Source organism: Salvelinus namaycush, unplaced genomic scaffold (genome assembly GCF_016432855.1).
Source record: "Salvelinus namaycush isolate Seneca unplaced genomic scaffold, SaNama_1.0 Scaffold832, whole genome shotgun sequence".
Taxonomy (NCBI): Eukaryota; Metazoa; Chordata; class Actinopteri; order Salmoniformes; family Salmonidae; genus Salvelinus; species Salvelinus namaycush.
Window position 1 is genome coordinate 89338 of NW_024061567.1, and position 20835 is coordinate 110172.

At 43.7% G+C, this 20835-nt stretch overlaps 1 protein-coding gene and 1 long non-coding RNA gene across 4 annotated transcripts; both read right to left on the minus strand.

Annotated features, from left to right (window-relative positions):
* Positions 1 to 2043: 2043 nt before the first annotated feature.
* On the minus strand, positions 2044 to 14203 carry LOC120043002 (tubulin alpha-1A chain-like). 3 transcript variants are annotated; one of them, XM_038987730.1, is made up of 5 exons: positions 14093 to 14200; positions 13555 to 13777; positions 13310 to 13458; positions 10683 to 11609; positions 2044 to 2293 (listed from the first exon to the last, which is right to left on the minus strand). In XM_038987730.1, exons 1-5 carry the CDS (start codon positions 14093 to 14095, stop codon positions 2243 to 2245), a joined length of 1353 nt encoding a protein of 450 aa, XP_038843658.1. In that variant the 5' UTR covers positions 14096 to 14200; the 3' UTR covers positions 2044 to 2242. The 3 variants fall into 3 exon arrangements, with proteins under 3 accessions (XP_038843658.1, XP_038843657.1, XP_038843656.1); XM_038987729.1 differs by lacking the exons at positions 10683 to 11609; positions 13310 to 13458; positions 13555 to 13777; positions 14093 to 14200 and adding exons at positions 3319 to 3467; positions 3595 to 3817; positions 5475 to 5579 and having other exon boundaries at positions 2044 to 3220; XM_038987728.1 differs by lacking the exon at positions 2044 to 2293 and having other exon boundaries at positions 10401 to 11609; positions 14093 to 14203.
* A 1216-nt stretch (positions 14204 to 15419) lies between these two features.
* Positions 15420 to 19308, minus strand: LOC120043003. The gene is made up of 4 exons (XR_005476301.1): positions 17952 to 19308; positions 17735 to 17788; positions 17417 to 17518; positions 15420 to 17316 (listed from the first exon to the last, which is right to left on the minus strand). It is a non-coding gene; the product is annotated as an uncharacterized LOC120043003 (long non-coding RNA).
* Positions 19309 to 20835: the final 1527 nt, after the last annotated feature.

Here is a 20835-nt window from a genome sequence, read left to right on the forward strand (position 1 = left end):
TTGTAAATGATATGTTCAATTATTGTTGTTTACCTCAAGCAAACCAGAAAAAATAAACAAAAAATGTTAAAATATGAAAAATGCCTATTTTGTAACTTTGTGTGGTAACTAATAAACGTTGATGTGTGTGTTGCAAATGCCTAATATACTGAGTGCTGTTTTCTCTGATATTTTTTTTCGATGTTTACTTATTTATTGTGCAGGTTTTCATTTTTTTGGGGTCATTTGGACATTCAAAACCTACCAATCACAATCGTTCAAGGGGTCAAATTGGTTTTCAAACATGCACGTGTCGTATGTGCCATGCAAACAGACTGACGTCTCCTATCACGAGGCTGGCACCTGCCAACGAGAGCTAGTGTGAGGTAAGGTTTCATCCCAATATGCTGACAAAGTCATCCAATCCAAGTGTTATGAACATTAATAACGTTACAGTAATATAAATGTGCTTTCAACCACGAAGTCCTTTTGATTCAATTTAAAATAATGTTTTGGCCAGCCATGAAGGCATATCGCGCGCCAGAGAGCAGTTAGCTAGAAGAGCTAGCTAACTTCAGGCATAGCATCCCCTTCATACAGAAAGAATTAGCGAAAATGTGTATTGTCTCCTGACGAATTTCATGGTAGTCGTATTCTCCTTTAGTGAAAAAAACAATGCAGCTCACTATTTTATTGCCCAGTCTAGTTTACGTTCGACTATAATCTGATAGCAAGAGGTGGGGAAACTAGCTCCGGCTCGGAAAACGGTTTTGAGCGGTCATCCAACTCGTAATTCCAAATCGGGCATCTTTCTTGAACTCTGTCCTGGAGATCACTGACGTCATGATTTGAACTCGTTTTTGTACGGAGTTCCCAATGCCTCGTTCAAAACAACTGGGAACTCTGGAAAATACGAGGTCAAATCATGACGTCAGTTATATTTAGGGCGGCAAGTCGGAGCTCCAGAAAGAGTACCCAAGTTCGATTTTCCCCAGTCGGAGCTCGTTTTTTCCCCTTGTTCCCAGTTGTTTTGAACGCCCTGACGTCGGATGTCAGAGAGTTCCCAGTTGTCATGAAAGCACTATTAGAAAATGTGTAGAGTGTATGTCATAAGGTAGATAATCACAGAAACCGCGAAAACAATGAGTTATTGTTTTCTCTTATATATGCCTATACTTTAAGTCCTCTTATTGATACTGGGTTTGGTAGACAGCAATATTTTGACTTTGAGGGTCTAACAAAGTGGGATTTAACAACAGGATGCAGGATAACCATCACTTCAATCAACCATTGAAGGGAAAGGCTATTTACATTTAGGCCCTAATGCATGTTTAATCTCTTCATTGCTAGCAAGGCAGTGAAGAGCTCAGTAAGAGGATTGGGTTGTTTTTCAAAGTGGAGATTGTTTACCAATGAAAGTGAATTCCATAAATTTCCAGCATACAGTATTATAACTTGAGTGCATTTTGATGTACAGGATCTGTACTATAGGATGCAGTAGCAGTTGTATGGTCAGAAAACATCTGGAGAGATTGCGGAGAGCGAGAGGGTTAATGTTTGATCAAATCTGGTTCAGTAAACCTCTCTAAATGTCTGACTTGTAAGTTTTGCAGCTCCGTATAGCTTGGCCTACCACCTACTTTAGAAACTGCTCACTTTAAAATGTCCTACAGTTGTATGATGAATCTTTTTCTCAGCTTGACACATCATCTCACGCCTCGATCGCACCGACAGCGTCATTGTATTGGTTGGTACACCAGAAGTACATTAATTTCCAATGGAACACTGCGTTTGCCTTGCAGCATTGCGTTGCAGAGGCAGTTGCAGTGCCTTCTGTGTTGTGCATATGTTGAATTTATTGAACATATGCTTTAAACTGTATATGTAGACGGCTTGACAGAAATGGTAGCAGAAGGGGAATGTAGAACTTTTGTTGCACACATCCAAATGATGCTGCATATTATTTAGCAAAATTACGCTGTCGTTGTGCTCAACGTGTCAGATATATCTGCTACTTCATGTTGACATACCAAGAGATTTCATCCAATAAACACAAGACACTCATTTTATTTTCATATTTTATTTAAAATGGCTGATGTGAGGCAGGAAGGTTCTTCTTGTAGCTGGGTGGAATGTGCTTACTCTATGGAATGATTTCCAATATTAGTCCGTTAAACCCTTTTTGTTGTTTTTTTACTACTTGCACTATCCGGGACTGGTAGACTATATTAATGGAACATCAGCAGATCAGGAGCTACACCCTTTAGTACTCCTCTCCTTCTTCATCTTCTTCTCCGATGCTGTCAGTACCCACCTCTTCATAATCCTTCTCCAGGGCTGCCATGTCTTCTCTGGCCTCTGAGAACTCTCCCTCCTCCATGCCCTCTCCCACATACCAGTGCACAAAGGCTCTCTTGGCGTACATCAGGTCAAACTTGTGGTCAAGCCTGGCCCAGGCCTCAGCGATGGCTGTGGTGTTGCTCAGCATACACACAGCTCTCTGGACCTTGGCCAGATCTCCTCCAGGGACCACTGTGGGTGGCTGGTAGTTGATACCGACCTTGAAGCCAGTGGGACACCAGTCCACAAACTGGATGGTGCGCTTGGTCTTGATGGTGGCGATGGCAGAGTTGACATCTTTGGGCACAACGTCACCACGGTAGAGCAGGCAGCAGGCCATGTACTTGCCGTGACGTGGGTCACATTTCACCATCTGATTGGCTGGCTCAAAGCAGGCGTTGGTGATGTCAGCAACAGACAGCTGCTCATGGTAGGCCTTCTCAGCAGAGATGACTGGAGCATAGGTGGCCAGAGGGAAGTGGATACGGGGGTAAGGCACCAAGTTGGTCTGGAACTCTGTCAGGTCCACATTGAGAGCTCCATCGAAACGCAGGGAGGCGGTGATGGAGGAGACGATCTGACCAATCAGCCTGTTGAGGTTGGTGTAGGTGGGGCGCTCAATGTCGAGGTTCCTGCGGCAGATATCATAGATGGCCTCATTGTCCACCATGAAGGCACAGTCCGAGTGCTCAAGGGTGGTATGGGTAGTCAGGATGGAGTTGTAAGGCTCCACCACAGCCGTAGAAACTTGGGGAGCAGGGTAAACAGCAAATTCAAGCTTGGACTTCTTCCCATAGTCGACAGAGAGACGTTCCATCAACAGGGAGGTGAACCCAGAGCCGGTGCCTCCTCCAAAGCTGTGGAAGATCAGGAAGCCCTGGAGCCCAGTGCACTGGTCAGCCTGAAAGAAACAAAGGGAAGAAAATGTAATTATTACCCTTCATTGAAATGTATACCTTTTGGTTTCAGTACAAGGCCTAGCAATGAAATGGATCTTACCAGTTTGCGAGTCTTATCGAGTACCAGGTCGATGATCTCCTTGCCAATGGTGTAGTGACCACGGGCATAGTTGTTGGCAGCGTCCTCCTTGCCTGTGATCAGCTGCTCAGGGTGGAACAGCTGGCGGTAGGTACCTGTGCGTACTTCATCTGTGTAATGACAGGATGAAAGCCAGTTAGAATCAAAGTACAGATACTGTCCGAAAAAGAAAGAAAGAAAAATATATATATTACTGGGTATGTTTTACATTTTGTGATTTGAGGATAGGTTCATTACCGATGACTGTTGGCTCCAGGTCCACAAAGACTGCACGAGGAACGTGTTTGCCAGCCCCAGTCTCACTGAAGAAGGTGTTGAACGAGTCATCTCCCCCTCCGATTGTCTTATCACTGGGCATCTGTCCATCAGGCTGGATCCCATGCTCAAGGCAGTACAATTCCCAGCATGCATTGCCCATCTGGGCTCCGGCCTGGCCGACATGCATAGAAATACACTCACGCTGCAGAGAAACAGAGATGTCAACTTATGGCCTTCATGAAGCTCAACGTCAAGAAAACGTCATCCCTCAACTGATGAATGCTCATGGATATCCTATCTGTTATTCAATCAAACACAAAAGACACATGTCGACACTACAATTCATGAATGGCTCTAGGTACAGGCCAAACTGTTTGTGGCCAAGAAACCGCTTACACCTCCACCAACTCTGAAGAGCTCCGTTGGATGAATAAGAGCAAGTGTTATTCATGGAACTGGCTGTGGAAGAAAATCTGAAAAATGATCCATACAATGAAATCAGCCCTGACATCTGTGAATCCTATTCATGATGAAGGTAGGGCCTTCTATTTCTGGTCCTTTCCTTTGTTTTCCGTTTTAGATTCCTGGCTGCAGACTGGTCACATGCATATAGCCCACAGTTTCCAATGATACTCTCTCTCACTGTCCCAGTCTAGATATCTGAATCGATCATAGGCCAGGGATTCAATGTCATTGCTGCTTGGCAACAAGCACCATCCTTACCAACTGCAAATCAGTAGTCCTTTTGTTAGGATGCAAATTATTATGAATCAATAGTGAGAGTAGTAATTTTACTGTGTCTAACACCTGTCCCATCTTTAAATCTTATATTACCCCAACGACAGCTGGTTAAAGGGTGGGGTTGCTCCTCCGTAGGCTGTGAAGCTTTGGGCAGCTGAATGCTGAGTCATATGCAGGCTATTACTGCAGCCCCACAGTGACTGAGCTGTGTGAACCCCAATTATTGGTACCGTGATTGTCTTCCCAAAAAAACATTTATTTACAGGAAGATTGACCATGATGATTGCAATTTGTTCCATTCATTATAATGGGGGGATCCTGTTTTCTTCTAACAATGCCTGTAGTGCTGCGGTCGGTCTTGAACTAACCCTGTCTTCAATGAGAGGGGGCAGTCGTTCTCCAATGAAACCAGCAGTGCAGTTATGAACTCCCAGTGCTACAGAGGAAAAATCCATAGCCCGGCAGGCCACTCCCCACTCAGCCCTCAGTGCCAAAGCGCGCTGCTTTGTGTAACGCACAGACAGGATATCTGATTGTGTCCTCTAGAACCATACTCAAACTTTTTTTTCCGTCATAACTGCTCAACCCAGATACAAAAATCCCCTCCCCTGTTATTACTCAAGAATGAAAGTACAAAAAAATAGCATTTAGCCAAAACAAATGGTCAAGTAAACAATTTTGTAAATACCCCTCCACCCAAACAAATGGAATAATTGTTCTTGAAAATTCATTTCTACATCAAATTGAGGCAAGTGCTTCTGACTGTAATGTGCTTTCCTCCCGCTGGTGGAGGAAACTGTGCCAGTTCTCTGGCGTCAGCCCCACATGCTCTGAGTCCCCTTCGTCACAGTGCTGAGTCCGTCTCCACTGCACCCAAACCCACAGCCTATCCAACAACGGCAGTGTGGCTTTTAATGCTATCTATAAGATAAAAAAAACTGTAACATTAGCCAATGATAGTGTATAGTTATCAAACACTAACAAACTAGAAATAAATATACCCCTATATATTTGACGTAAAATGTACAAATGTTCCAAGGACATTTTTATTTCTCTCACTTTGTCTAAAATGTAGTTATTTATTTTTTTCAGAATCAACTGCAGTACTCAGCACTCACCATTTTGACAGATTTCTTTCCTTCGGCCGACGTTGAGGATTCGGAGAATGAAGGCTGTAATGGGGGAGGGGGCCACGGTGGGGGTTTTATACTGTCTGGTGGAGGGTGGGGGGTGCAGGAAGCTGTATTATTTTCTCTTGGCGGGAGCGACTGTTAGCACAAAAAAAGGGGCGGTCCCTCGGCAAGCTGCTAATCTTTCTCAGGGACAGAGTCAGAGCTGTAGTTCTGCTTTCAAAGCACAGTCCACACTCCACACAAAAAGACTCTATAACCCAAAGGAATGCTCCTCGGGCAAAAAAAGGTTGACAAGCAGATGTTACATAGTGAGATGACTAATATCTTTCATAATCACTATCACTAATATAATATGAAATGTAGAGAACAGGGAATGGAAGTTGGCTCTACTGGAAGGGAAAGAAACTACTCAAAGCACGGGAAGGGCTTGCAACTTTGCATATAATACCTGCTACTGGGAACAAAAGAGCTGAGAAGTAACCTAAACCGAAAGTAATCTTTTTAAAGTAAGAAATATTTGTCACAATCCTAAATGTATTTTTTCAATCATGCTCAAGGGGCATTTATAAGTTATATTGGTAACACTTTCTTAAGAATCGATGTGTAGGCCTTTATCATTAATTTAAATGCTAGTAAATATTGGAGATGGCACCTTTTTAAGTACCCTGTTAACCTAGTTTTGTAGAGAACACAATTGTAGGTCAGCTTTACAAAGACTGAACTGCTATGGAATTAGCTATTTGTTTTTGGCTCCAACTAAACATTTGGAAGACGAGCCTAGTTACATTTCAACTCAATCACATGCACTGATTGTACAAAACATTAGGAACACCTTCCTAATATTGTGGTGCACCCCATTTTTCATTCAGAACAGCCTCAATTTGTCGGGGCATGGACTCTACAAGGTGTCAAGTGTTCCACAGGGATGCTGGCCCATGTTGACTCCAATGTTTCCCACAGTTGTGTCAAGTTGGCTGAATGTCCTTTGGGTGGTGGACCATTCTTGATACACACGGGAAACTGTTGAGCATGAAAAACCCAGCAGATTTGCAGTTCTTGACACACACAAACCGGTGCGCCTGGCACCTACTACCATACCCCGCTCAAAGGCACTTAAATATTTTGTCTTGCCCATTCACCCTCTAAATGACACATACACAATCCATGTTTCAATTGTCTCAAGGCTTAAAAATCCTTCTTTAGCCTGTCTCCTGCCCTTCATCTACACTGATTTGAAGTGGATTTAACAGGTGACCCCAATAAGGGATCATAGCGTTCACCTGGATTCACCTGGTCAGTCTGTCATGGAAAGAGCAGGTGTTCCTAATGTTTTGTACACTCAGTGTATTTGACTAGATTTTGATCAAACTTTGATGTGAGGTGTAACTTGTTAATAAATGTTGTGGGTGGATGAGGTATTTCATTGAACTTTAAATACTATTTTTAGTCAATTTTAGAACTACACAAGATCGAAAAATGAAATGTAAAATACCGTTTGTAGCTTCCCTACCTAGTTTGCGAGAATTTATTGAATGACCGTTAATGTTGTTTTAGTAACTTATTGAAGCCACTCATGGTGAAGAATTTTGTAGTATAGGGCTGTGATGAATAGTCTCTGTTTGATTGATCGTCAGCCTCTGGATTTCTAGCCTAGTGTAAGAGTAGCCCTACTTTTTTAATACAAGTCGCATTCATATGGTGATGAGTGAATGGAGAACAATGCTGATTATCATTCACACTGTAAGACAATGGTGTTTTATTGAAGACATGGCTTGTGCAATTCAAAACATGCAAATTATGAAGGGGAGAGAGATGCGGTCCTGAATGGATTGTTTGCACATTTGCAAGCTATCAAGCTGGTGTTGCTCAGCATGCACACAGCTCTCTGGACCTTGGCCAGATCTCCTCCAGGGACCACTGTGGGTGGCTGGTAGTTGATACCGACCTTGAAGCCAGTGGGACACCAGTCCACAAACTGGATGGTGCGCTTGGTCTTGATTGTGGCGATGGCAGAGTTTTGGGCACAACATCACCATGGTAGAGCAGGCAGCAGGCCATGTACTTGCTGTGACGTGGGTCACATTTCACCATCTGATTGGCTGGCTCAAAGCAGGCGTTGGTGATGTCAGCCACTGATAGCATCTCGTGATGGGCCTTTTCAGCGGAGATGACTGGAGCATAGGTAGCCAGAGGGAAGTGGATAGGGCACCAAGTTGGTCTGGAACTCTGTCAGATCCACCACAGCAGTAGAAACTTCGGGAGCAGGATAAATAGCAAATTCAAGCTTGGACTTCTTCCCATAGTTGACAGAGACGTTCCATCAGCAGGGAGGTGAACCCAAACCGGAGCCCTGGAGCCCAGTGCCCAGTGCCTTTGTCAGCCTGAAAGAACCACGGAGGAATGTGTCACAAATCATATATTTTTTATATCAAAGATAGAAGGTACATCCACCTAGAAAGATGACTAGGTTGGGTCTTACCAGTCCTATCGAGTACCAGTTTGATGATCTCCTTACCAGTGGTGTAGTGACCACAGGCATAGTTGTTGGCAACATCCTCCTTGCCTGTGATCAGCTGCTCAGGGTGGAACAGCTGGCGGTGGATACCTGTGCGTACCTCATCTATTGGGAGACAACAATACGTTTATAAAACTATTGACGTATGCTTTTTGTCAAATTCCATCAGCTGTTAATAAAAGCCTCCTGTTTACCAATGACAGTTGGCTGCAAGTCTACAAAGACTGCACGGGGAACATGTTTGCCAGCCCCAGTCTCACTGAAGAAGGTGTTGAAGGAGTCATCCCCCCCCCCCCGCACGGGGCATCTGTCCATCCAGCTGGATCCCATGCTCTAGGCAATAGAGCTCCAAGCATACATTTCCAATTGGAGCCCCAGCTTGGCCAATGTGGACAGAGATACATTCACCCTGGAGAGAGAGAAAGGAATCACTCAAGTCACATGCAGAAGATGATTTTTTTGAGACAAGCTGTGGTGGAAACAGCTGAACTCTTGCTACACTAATTTGAGAAACTCGTTTCTGTTTCTTGATTGAATTATTTCAAATAAAGGTTGCTATGGCCTGGTGAGTTAAAAAAAAAAAGATAAGTCTATAGTTAATTGCCTCTATGATGACAAACGTATCATGAAAATATTACTAAAATCATAATCTTTTACAAAATTAATATTTGTCTTTTAAATATTTTAACTTTTTAAATTGCAAGCGTACATTCAATTTTAGAAAACGCTCTCACCATGTTTCAGACTCTTGAAGCAGTTGCCTACTCGGGAATCTTTTATATTGTCATGTAAAGGCTCACGGAGCAACTTTTTAACTGTGCCGGATTGCTAGGCAACAACGGTGCATTGTTGTAGTAACTGGAGAACTCGGATAAGCTGATACAATATTTGATTCTTAACTGAAACAGGGACAAAGACAAATAATATTAATTGCTACCCTGAGTCTAGGATGGGTGAACAGTAACCTTGACCTGTCCAGTATTTGTGAAATAAGACCCATATGTATTACATTTATTTGCCTTGCCCCTCTCATATAGTAGTTACATTTCACAAGTAAAATGTAACCTGTTAAGTTATATGAAGAAAAATAACTATTTTTAAAAGTATTTTGCACTCTGAACAAAGTCAGTTTCAAGATATTTTGTGATCCTGTTTCAATGGTTTTCACTCATTTACTTTAGAGGACACTGTACACATTTACTGCTCAAACTCTTTCCAACTAAAGAGGATCCATTTTGTAAAGGTCATGTTGTCCCGTTGCCCCGAGGAAAGAAAATGGATACCTCCCCATGGTGACCTGAATAGGCTGTTGTTACAGGAGATCATTATGGTCACCATAGTAGTAGAGATTCATTTACAATGCAAATGTCCTCAGGTGAGCGGGCGCCTAGGGAAAACCTCAGCGTCTGTCTTCCGTAAAGCAGGTGTCATTTGAGAGCTCTGTCTATAGTCCTATTGTCTATAACAGAATGTGAACAGCTGGCTTCACACAAGTTGTTCTTTTTGAAACCAAGTGCTTTTGTTCTTAGTTTATCTGGTGTGTGTGTGTGGTCAGAAGTCTTCATTGTTTGCCAGGGAAGCAGTCTTTCCTTTCAAAGGATCGGCTAACTATATGTAATATTTATAAAAATGCTTGTCTATTAAAAGAGCATATTATATATCAACAATTGTTTATTCTTGCCATCAATATTGTGTAGTTTTACAATTCATGCTGTCAAATTCACAGCTCTAAGGCATTACCGCAGCAGTATTTGTTTTACTTTTGAGTGTGGTGAAAATGATTATGGTTCTACCACTAAGGTTTTGTTAGCTGTTAAATACACTGGATGTAAGCAAGTGTTGGGCAATGTATAACCACAGATACTGTAGCCACAGCTGACTTTTCATCAATGAGTATCTAAGGAGATACTGTAGTTCTCATTTGGTTGTCTTAGTTACCAATCATTTTTTTCTTCTCAGGAGTCAGTGTTTTACAGCTGTGTGTCAGCTGAGCTTGGCGCTTTGTTTCATAAGAAATAGAGACCTGAGAGTTGGATGGCTTCAGTGTGAGCTGACTACGTATCACCAAAAGTGGTGTGTTTACAGTACTCAACAGCCTTAACCAAAAACTCTCCCACAGCTGGAGCAGGACGGGATGGAGAAGTTTAGCCGAAGTTCAGGAAAGACAGAGGACACCATTAACGCCAGTGTGTGGCGGTTGATGGTGCACTACCTCCTCAAATAGATCATTGTGTGATACAGTATGACTGACTTCCCTCAAGGCAGAACCTCTTACCACAACAACAGCTGTGGAATGAGACAGGGTAGAGGGTTTATATATTGACATTACAGAAAAATTGGTTTTGAGCAAGCATGACACAAAGAAATATTTTGGGCGTTGACAATTAATGCTTTATTTTTTCACAGAAAGGATTCATATCCAAAGAAATAGATGGTTAAAAATGATTGTTACTATTCTCAATTTGGTCAAAACTGTGTCTGGCTGACAATCATAGACTCGTGTAGTTTCAACATTCATGTTGTAAAGCTGAGACTATAGATCTTAACATCCTACTCTTCCTCCCCCACATCCTCCTCTTCATTCCCTGTTCTTCAGATGTTGTTCGGTACCAGTTGACTACTTTTTAATATTCCTCTCCCTCCTCCTCCCCCTCGTCCCCTACACTGTCAGTACCCACCTCTTCATAATCTTTCTCCAGGGCTGCCATGTCTTCTCTGGCCTCTGAGAACTCTCCCTCCTCCATGCCCTCTCCCACATACCAGTGCACAAAGGCTCTCTTTGCGTACATCAGGTCAAACTTGTGGTCAAGCCTTGCCCAGGCCTCAGCGATGGCTGTGGTGTTGCTCAGCATGCACACAGCTCTCTGGACCTTGGCCAGATCTCCTCCAGGGACCACTGTGGGTGGCTGGTAGTTGATACCGACCTTGAAGCCAGTGGGACACCAGTCCACAAACTGGATGGTGCGCTTGGTCTTGATGGTGGCGATGGCAGAGTTGACATCTTTGGGCACAACGTCACCACGGTAGAGCAGGCAGCAGGCCATGTACTTGCCGTGACGTGGGTCACATTTCACCATCTGATTGGCTGGCTCAAAGCAGGCGTTGGTGATCTCAGCCACTGATAGCATCTCGTGATAGGCCTTCTCAGCAGAGATGACTGGAGCATAGGTGGCCAGAGGGAAGTGTATACGGGGGTAGGGCACCAAGTTGGTCTGGAACTCTGTCAGGTCCACATTAAGGGCCCCATCAAAGCGCAGGGAGGCGGTGATGGAGGAGACGATCTGACCAATCAGCCTGTTGAGGTTAGTGTAGGTGGGGCGCTCAATGTCCAGGTTCCTGCGGCAGATATCATAGATGGCCTCATTGTCCACCATGAAGGCACAGTCCGAGTGCTCCAGGGTGGTGTGGGTGGTCAGGATGGAGTTGTAAGGCTCCACCACAGCAGTGGACACCTGGGGAGCTGGATAGATGGCAAACTCAAGCTTGGACTTCTTCCCATAGTCGACAGAGAGACGTTCCATCAGCAGGGAGGTGAACCCAGAGCCGGTGCCTCCTCCAAAGCTGTGGAAGATCAGGAAGCCCTGGAGACCAGTGCACTGGTCAGCCTGAAAGAACCAGAAGGTAGAAATGTAAGAAATGTATTTATTAGTGAAAATCAATATCCACATCAGTTTAACTTTTTCGAACCGATATCATATTAGTTTGACTGAATAACATTGCAACTGTGTGGAATACATTTCCACGGCTTTGTGAAGTTCAGACAACTGCTCGCTGGTTGCCTATTGGGCCAGGTGTGAATGTCCATGGGGCCTAATCAACCTACACAACCAGTTTGAATACAATGGGCAGCCTGTTGAAGTCTCCTCTCCACCCCACTTATTACATGATTGAATTAAAGCTGCAAAATGTCACTTTTTGGGCGACCCGACTAAATTCATATACAAATGTTTTTTATTTTACTTTTATTTAACTAGGCAAGTCAGTTAAGAACAAATTCTTATTTTCAATGACGGCCTAGTGGGTTAACTGCCTTGTTCAGGGGCTGATTTTACCTTGTCAGCTCGGGGATTCGATCTTGCAACCTTTCAGTTACAAGTCCAACGCTCTAACCACTAGGCTACCTGCCTGTCATTCTCATTGAAGGCCAGACTAAGAAGCGGTAGATCTGTTCTATGTGCGCTATTTCTATGCTTCCGATTGTTAAGTTTTAGTTTTTGCGTCTTTTACGGTTTTGAAAAACAGCTTCAAACAGCTGGTTATTGAAAATGTATTTCATAGCGGTTTAGATGGTACAGTGATTGTCACATAAACTGATAATAGGCAAACTATTATCTTTGCAACCAGGAAATGACAGAGCGATTTCTGAATATTGCACCTTTAACAAAAGGCACATCTCAATAGGTGGTCCAGGTATCCTCATGACATGGCACAAGTGGGGTGGTGGTGCTTTCCTCGTTTGTTCTCTATTGTTCCCGCAAGCACGGGGGGAGGACATCAGAGGGCACCATCAAACCAACTCTTTGAATGGCCTGCGCCATGAAGTTTGCACTTGTTTTTAAAAAACACTATTTTGCTAAAAAATTATGTTTTACCCTCAACATTACCGTATTTATACGTGGGATGTTTTACAACAGAGAAAGTTCTCAAATAGCATACTCAGACGCACTCCAGCTAAGTTGAACCTGTGAGCGGGTTTTCTGTCTGCAGCAACAGTCATGGATGCCTTTTTACATAATAATCTAGGTTAACAGCAATTATAAACTGGGTGGTTCGAGCCCTGAATGCTGATTGGCTGACAGACGTAGTATATCAGACCGTATACCAGGGGTATGACAAAAAAATATTTTTACTGCTCTAATTACGTTGGTAATCAGTTTACAATAGCAATAAGGCACCTTGGGGGGTTTGTGATATATGGCCAATATACCACGGCTAAGGGCTGTGTCCAGGCACTCCGCGTTGCGTCTTGCAGAAGAACAGCTCTTAGTCGTGGTATATTGGCTATATACCACACCCCCTTGGGCCTTATTGCTTAAGTATAAACCGATATCACGATAGGCCTTGCTCACATCGATATCAAACATTATTGATATCATATAGAAGTATTGATATTGATCCACTCTACTAGTATTTATTAGTATTTCCACATTTGGTGTCAACACAAGGCCTTGCTTTAAAATGGTATGAGTCTTACCAGTTCTTTCTTACCTGAAAGAAACAGGGAGGAATGCTTTACAAACCGTATGTATTTCTATCAAAGATGGAAGGTACATCCACCTAGAAAGATGACTAGGTTGGGTCTTACCAGTTTGCGCGTCCGGTCGAGTACCAGGTCGATGATCTCCTTGCCAATGGTGTAGTGACCACGGGCATAGTTGTTGGCAGCGTCCTCCTTGCCTGTGATCAGCTGCTCAGGGTGGAACAGCTGGCGGTAGGTACCTGTGCGGACCTCGTCTGTGGACATGGGGCATTGACATTTAATATCTGTAGCTTTAACCTATAAAAATATGGAGATTGGAACGTCAGTAGGTAAATTGTATGTCAACTTACCGATGACGGTTGGCTCCAGGTCCACAAAGACTGCACGAGGAACATGTTTACCAGCCCCAGTCTCACTGAAGAAGGTGTTGAAGGAGTCATCTCCCCCACCGATAGTCTTATCACTGGGCATCTGTCCATCAGGCTGGATCCCATGTTCCAGGCAGTACAGTTCCCAGCATGCATTGCCCATCTGGACACCTGCCTGGCCGACGTGGACAGAGATGCATTCACGCTGCAGAGAAAGGACAGAATTGAAACCATTAGACATAATAAAATGTTCACAACTTCAGGTTACGGTTTTTGGGAGGATTTAGGTCAAACAATTAAATACAATTTCTAATGTTACAGCTAAGCGTCTCTACATTTGCTCAGTAACATTATCAGTATCAATATTGCCAATACAATTCTATTTCTAACCATATATATTTGATCTATCAAGGCAATGAAACAAGAAGCAGATCTGTTTTAAGAGACGAGGCGTAGTGAAGAAACAAAAGATGGGAGTGCTGCATGAAGGGAGCAGGAGACATAATATTCAGATGCTTACCATTGTTGCAGTTTCTTCAGGCCGACGTTAAGGATCTGCGACAGAAATCTCGCTCGTGTGTCCTGGTGGCGGCTCGTCTGTATTTATAGGATTAGCGAACACCTTGGTAACAAGCTTTGTTGTTGGTAACAAAGGGGTTAAATGTGTTTGGTCGATAGGAGTTCTGGGCTGGGAAGAGGAAAGCCAATCATTCAGCTCGAGAGGAGACACTGCATACAAGCCCTGCAGCACATCAATAACTCCTCCCCATCTACCCAGGATGATAATGTGTAACTCTGACCAACCGACCGACCAGCCCCACCTTACGTAGGACAAAAGGTTCCTAAGGGGACTGTAACTTAATCCCTAAACAACCTGTACCACAACAAATATTTAGAAAATACACATACTATGTTAGTGGCAGTACCATGGGTCTGTTAACGAAGGAATTTAGGAATTAGTCACTTTAAGATGGTTGATCCCTTCCCCCATAGCCCCTGCTGTTTGAGCCATTTGTTATTCAAAGGCGCTGCCTTCCCCGCCCTCACTCCCTCCCCTTGTCCCTGTGGCCTGGCAGGGTTCTGTTGTGTTTCACGCTTCGTTGACTGTATCCTATGGTAACAACGGCACCATAGGTAACGGCTACACCAAGGTGACCTTCTAACTCAGACTCCTTCATTGGCACAAGGAATCATTTATAATTAGTTTGTTTACAAAATTATCAAGTTTTAAAACATTTGACTTGTTTATCCATTTCATATGATAAATGAATGAATTCATGGGGATGAAAATACTTTAATATACCTATACTTATGAACTTACCTATACTTATGAATATACCTATACTTATGAATATACCTATACTTATGAACTTACCTATACTTATGAATATACCTATACTTATTTGGGAGTTAAGAAATATGTATTTATGTCACTGAATCCGTAGTGATTGTTTGAGGCATGGCTTGAAAGGGGAGCCAGTCTGAGTCCTGGAAGCATCTCCATCGCATGCACCTGCTAACAGAGCATACTGTATATTCACCACAGAAGCAGCAATGATGTCATGAGAGGAATGTGACTAAGCAAGTCCTGCTATTGGCCGCCATTACAGTGCTTTGCCGTAAAGGCCTGGCAAGTCACACTGCCACCTGGTGTTATAATAAAGTAGCACAGACCACTACTATGTGGGTGTAGTCCCCGAGTAAGGGGCAGCTGTCTGATTGGTCTTCTGATGTGTGATCAGTAGGGTGTGAAAATGTTGTTTAGGCTATCACCATACAGGCCTGCATGCAGAGGTGTTCTAACCCCCAGGTGTAAAGCAGGTGAAACAATGAAGGCCACAGTGTCTGGTGTTGAACCCATCTTTAATGTTGTAAAGAAGACTGTCGGTTACAGGCTTGATCACTTTCCACTGAGAGATATTTTTAACATACAGTCACAGTGTGTTCACACAGGTGTTGATTTTCAGCTACATCTAGGATTTGAACACAGTACATCCCATAGGCTTAATTTGACTGAGTTTAACTTTGGTTTTCAGCAGGACACAATGGACATTGAGATGATTTGTTTCAGGGCTCTTTGAATACTTGTATGGATTGTTACATAGAAATTGTATGACACCCATAAATAGTTGCCTTACTTTTGATCAGAACATTAACCACAGTTATAAAACTCTTCTGAACATGCTGTTTGTTAATTACCCCTCACCTCTAGCCCTTATCAACATATTCTAATACAGACAGCTAGGTGTAGATTTTATGATTGAGCCATTATCGACAGGCTTCACTCCACTCAGAGCCAGGCCATAACCTGAGGTTCTAATGAAACCAATACCACAGAGTTGAGAGCATATTATGCTCTTGCTTTAGTTATCCAGTGTTTCACAAAAGTTGTCGCAACCATAGAAATAGAATCCATAGAACAGGCTTCCTCATTCAAGTCAATGATGGCATAGTGGGTGGACTGGCAGCCATTGCACACATGAGTTTACCAGTCAAATTGCCAGGGCTAGAGGTTTCAACTTCAAAGCCCTTTCTATTGATTCCATGTATATGGTTGCAACCCTGCAGGGCTTCTGCACACCATTCCCTAACACATGTCCCAGGAATCTCTTTCACAGGAGAGGGATTGATAGAAAAATACACAGATCTAGGGAGCCTGTTTCTGATGTGTGTCCTGACTCCTGACCACTGACCCAATCTCTGAGAGATTTCTCTCTAAGGGAGAGAGCAAAGGCTGGGTTTCCTTTATTTCCCTTCAACTACTGCTTAGGAGAGAGGGACAGTACAATACAAAGGTGGCGAGAGGGACAGTACAATAGATAAAACATTAATCTTAGCAGAGCAACAGCCTAGGGAGCCCACTTCTCAGGGGCAAATGGTACATTAAACGGGTCACAGATATAAGATCACATGGTTTCAGAACAGCTACGGAGTCTTTTAAAATAGAATAATAGTGACTTAAAGTTTGATACAGACAAAGTATAGACTTAAGAGTTAACGACAACAGAGCCAGTAGGGTAAATGTGGAGGTATACTACCTGAAATGTCCAATAAGAACAGAGATTTTTAGTTTTTCCATTGCAAAACGTTTTGCTGTAGAGTACCCTTCCGAACATGACCCAGGTCACATTGCTTTAATCTGGTGTGGTGTGCCCCAAGGTTCTGATCCAGTACCAGTACATTTTTCGTCTCATCACAGTCAGAACTGAAGGACTGATACCAGAGCAGTCCCAATCTCTGTCTAGGAGTGTGATGTTGTTACAAAGTCAATGACTACAGTAAAATGATCATGCAACTCTTAATGTTTTTTTTACATGACATGTCAAAAGGTGTTCAAGCAGTCTGACATCCATTACTTTTTCATTGAAACTAGCATACTCTTTGTTTCTACTGGCCACATTAGCTTAGCATAAATACATTACTGACCACATTAGCATTAGCAAAAACACATACATTACGTAGTCAAATGTAACAAGTCAAAACAATAATCGTGCGAATCTGCTAAAATATACCAGCACATTTGATACATGGGTCAAGGATTGAGATTGTGGTTTTGGTTTGTTTCTATCCTGGCAGATGTCCCAAAGGACGGAAAAGGGATGAGAGGGGAAGGGGGAGTGCAGGTTGGATGGGACGTCCGGCTCACAACTTCTGGGTAAAGTTTTCAGGGAAGACTCCTTTTGCCAAGAGGTCTTTGTTCTCCAGCCAATGAGATTCCTTCACGCCCATGAGCCAGCCGTCATCCTGCACACACACAAACAGCATGGTTATCAGAGGATGTAACCCAATCGTGTGAAAACATGTTATAGTTGTCAATTGGGGTAGAATGCAGCAGGCTACTGACCTGCTCATCAGGATTCTCCCAGGCCAGGACCAGCACAACATCTCCTGCTTTCATCTCCAGCTCGTCTCCATCGGTGGCAGCGTAGTCATGCATGGCTTTGACCTGATTTTTTTTTTATAACATCACACACAGCGATATTGCTACCTGATTTAAGATATACTGACCGCAACAACCAAGATCCATTGTTGGCAGAATATTGAAAAATACTAGTGTGCTGGAGTTTTCTTCCTCCATGAACCTGGAACTAGGTGTGCAAACAACCCCCTTTAAGTAGCTGTCTCTATGGTCCTCTAGAAACAAGAAAAGCGAAGGGCTTACCTTGTAAATGACTCCAGCCGGCAGCACCTCAGAAGACCCATTGGTCACCGCAGTCTGGAATCAGAAATAAGCAGAGAACAGGCTTCATTTGATACTGAGAAATGTATTAAGTGGTCAATCAATTCTACAATGGTTACATCACACTGTAGAGGGAATGATATGCCAGGGACCCAATGTTTGTTCTGCATATGAATGGCCTATTTTCTCCAGTACTTACGGTTGCAGCCCCTGCAGCGGCCGCCACAGCAGTGTCAGTCTGGAAGGGAGCGAAAGGGGAGGTGAGAATTCCCAATGGACATGTATCCCTCCCACCCCACAGAGATCAGCATACACATACAGGTATGAAGACTTCACAGGAATACATACACACAGGCACAAAGACTCTCTCCCTGGGCACAATCTGTCAACATGTGCCACCATCAGACCGCCACAACAGCCATGCCATTTATCTACGGATCCTAAAGATGGGAGACTGAAACTTGATCAACCTTCTGTCAGATGGGGTACTCACAGGGTGTTTGTTTGTCCCAGTCAACGATCAACACCCAGCTGTCCATCGTGTTTTTGAAGCCTTGGTCTCCCATCACTACTGTAATGAACCTCCTGTCCATCTACCAGCGCTACCTATAGCACATCTACACTCCCCTACGGTACTTCCTCGTTCCCCGCCTACTCACGCTCTGCTCTGAGTCAGCCCAGCCAGTCTGCCCAGAGTCCGCCCAGCCCACCTGCCCGTCTGCAGTTGGCTCCTCTGCCCACCCAGCCTGGGCACCCGCATCAACCCAGCCTGCCTGTCCATCAGTGGCAGCATCTGCAGCCTCTTCCCCTACCTGGGCCCTGTTATCGCCCCAGTCACCCTGAGAATGCCCAGTCTGGGTCACATCCTGGTCCCAGCCTGCCTGAGAAGCCTGCGGTGTCCCTTCAGTATCCCAGCTCGGGGCGGCCCCAGTCTCATCATCGCCCCAGCCACCCTGGTTGGCTGCAGGCTTGTCTTCCTCCCAGCCGGCCTTGGCCTCCTGGGACTCTTTGTCGTTCTGCTTGGGCTCCTCCGCTGCAGGGGGCTGCTCGGGTTCAGGCTGAGGAGGGAAGGGGGCGAGGCAGTATGGCACGTAGAGGGGTGGCCAAGGTGCACGCGGGTGGGGCAACACAGAGCATTTGGAATAGGACCAACGGTTTGATGACAAAAAGCCACAGGGCATAAAGGGGTCATGGGTCAAAAGCAGGAATTGTAGGATAAGGGATAACAGACCAAGAGAAGATAAGAGAGAGCTCTATGAGTGATGCCAGAGACCAGCTCGCCATTCAAGTGTCCGCAGAATATGGTTCCCAGCAAAACAAGAACATTCCTATTGCTACTAATATGTTTCAAAGAAAATGCTTGAAAAGGAAATATCCTAGAACATTGAATAAAAGTACAAATTTAAAAACAATTATCCCAAATGCCCAGGCCCACATTCAGTATTCGAACGTTGCAGATATAAATGCAACGAATGGGGTTGTTGGGTTGTTGCCCTCCTACGGCCTCCTCCACGTCTCCTGATGTACTGGCCTGTCTCCTGGTAGCGCCTCCATGCTCTGGACACTACGCTGACAGACACAGCAAACCTTCTTGCCACAGCTCGCATTGATGTGCCATCCTGGATGAGCTGCACTACCTGAGCCACTTGTGTGGGTTGTAGACTCCGTCTCATGCTACCACTTGAGTGAGAGCACCGCCAGCATTCAAAAGTGACCAAAACATCAGCCAGGAAGCATAGGAACTGAGAAGTGGTCTGTGGTCACCACCTGCAGAATCACTCCTTTATTGGGGGTGTCTTGCTAATTGCCTATAATTTCCACCTTTTGTCTATTCCATTTGCACAACAGCATGTGAAATTTATTGTCAATCAGTGTTGCTTCCTAAGTGGGCAGTTTGATTTCACAGAAGTGTGATTGACTTGGAGTTACATTGTGTTGTTTAGGTGTTCCCTTAATTTTTTTGAGCAGTGTATATAGGTTCCTTTCATTATGTGTCACTGAATTCATAAAAATATTTGCTGCCATTGTAGTAAGGTTGGTAATACGAGAGGTCTTCGGATTTACCATTTTTGTATTATTTTCTTTGAAAGAACAACTAGTGGGTTTTGAGTGCTTCTCCCCTATTTGGGAAGTTGGTCTGCCTGCTCCTCAGTTTGAGAGATATTCTGAGAGCAGGTTCGTGTCTCTTTCTTATCTATATAAAAACTGTTTAAAACTGTAACACAATAGTGTTTTAGAAAACTGGTTCATATATCCTAAAGTCAATAGCGAATGTGGCTATGTATATATTTATTTTGCCGTTAATGTATTGAAGACCTATTCAGCAAGTTAAAACCTTTTGTCAATAGGGGGGCGCTATTTTCACTTTGTAAAAAATCGGTCCCAAATTAAACTGCCTCGTACTCAATTCTTGCTCGTACAATATGCATATTATTATTACTATTGGACAGAAAACACTCTAGTTTCTAAAACCGTTTGAATTATATCTGTGAGTAAAACAGAACTCATTTTGCAGCAAACTTCCTGTCAGGAAGTGAAAAATCTGAAATCGAGGCTCTGTTCCAGGGCCATCCTATTAATATGCTTGAAATCTATGGATCTACATGCACTGCATACGCCTTCCACTAGATGTCAATAGACTGTGAGAGGTGGAATGGGGTGTATAGCTCTATCTGAGGCCGAATAAGACCTGTTGGAATGACGAGACAAGTCTTTTCACCGTTCAGCTTGGCGCGAGATGGACCTCTGCATTGCGTTCTGAAAAGCTTTCGTTATAGACGTTAGATATCTCCGGCTCTGATTTAATTTGATATATGTGTTAAAAACATCATAAGGTAGTTATTTTAAACCGAGTTATATCAGTTTATTGCGATTTTCGGAATTTTCTTTTCTATGCGTTATGGTGAGTTGGACACTACTGCGCCACATGGCTCGCTTTGTTTGCTAATTCCACAGATGAAGAGGACATTTTACAACCGAACAACGATTATTCTGGACAAAGGACACCTTGTTCAAGATTCTGATGGAAGCTCATCAAATAGTAGGAACCATTTATGATGTTATTTTTAAAAATCTAACACAGC

Coding starts and splice junctions, on each gene's coding strand:
- LOC120043002 (XM_038987728.1), bottom strand. Junction 13,459..13,554: donor CCTGGAGCCAACCGTCATCG/GTAAGTTGACAT, acceptor CCATGTCCACAG/ACGAGGTCCGCACAGGTACC. Junction 11,610..13,309: donor TCGACCGGACGCGCAAACTG/GTAAGACCCAAC, acceptor TGGTTCTTTCAG/GCTGACCAGTGCACTGGTCT.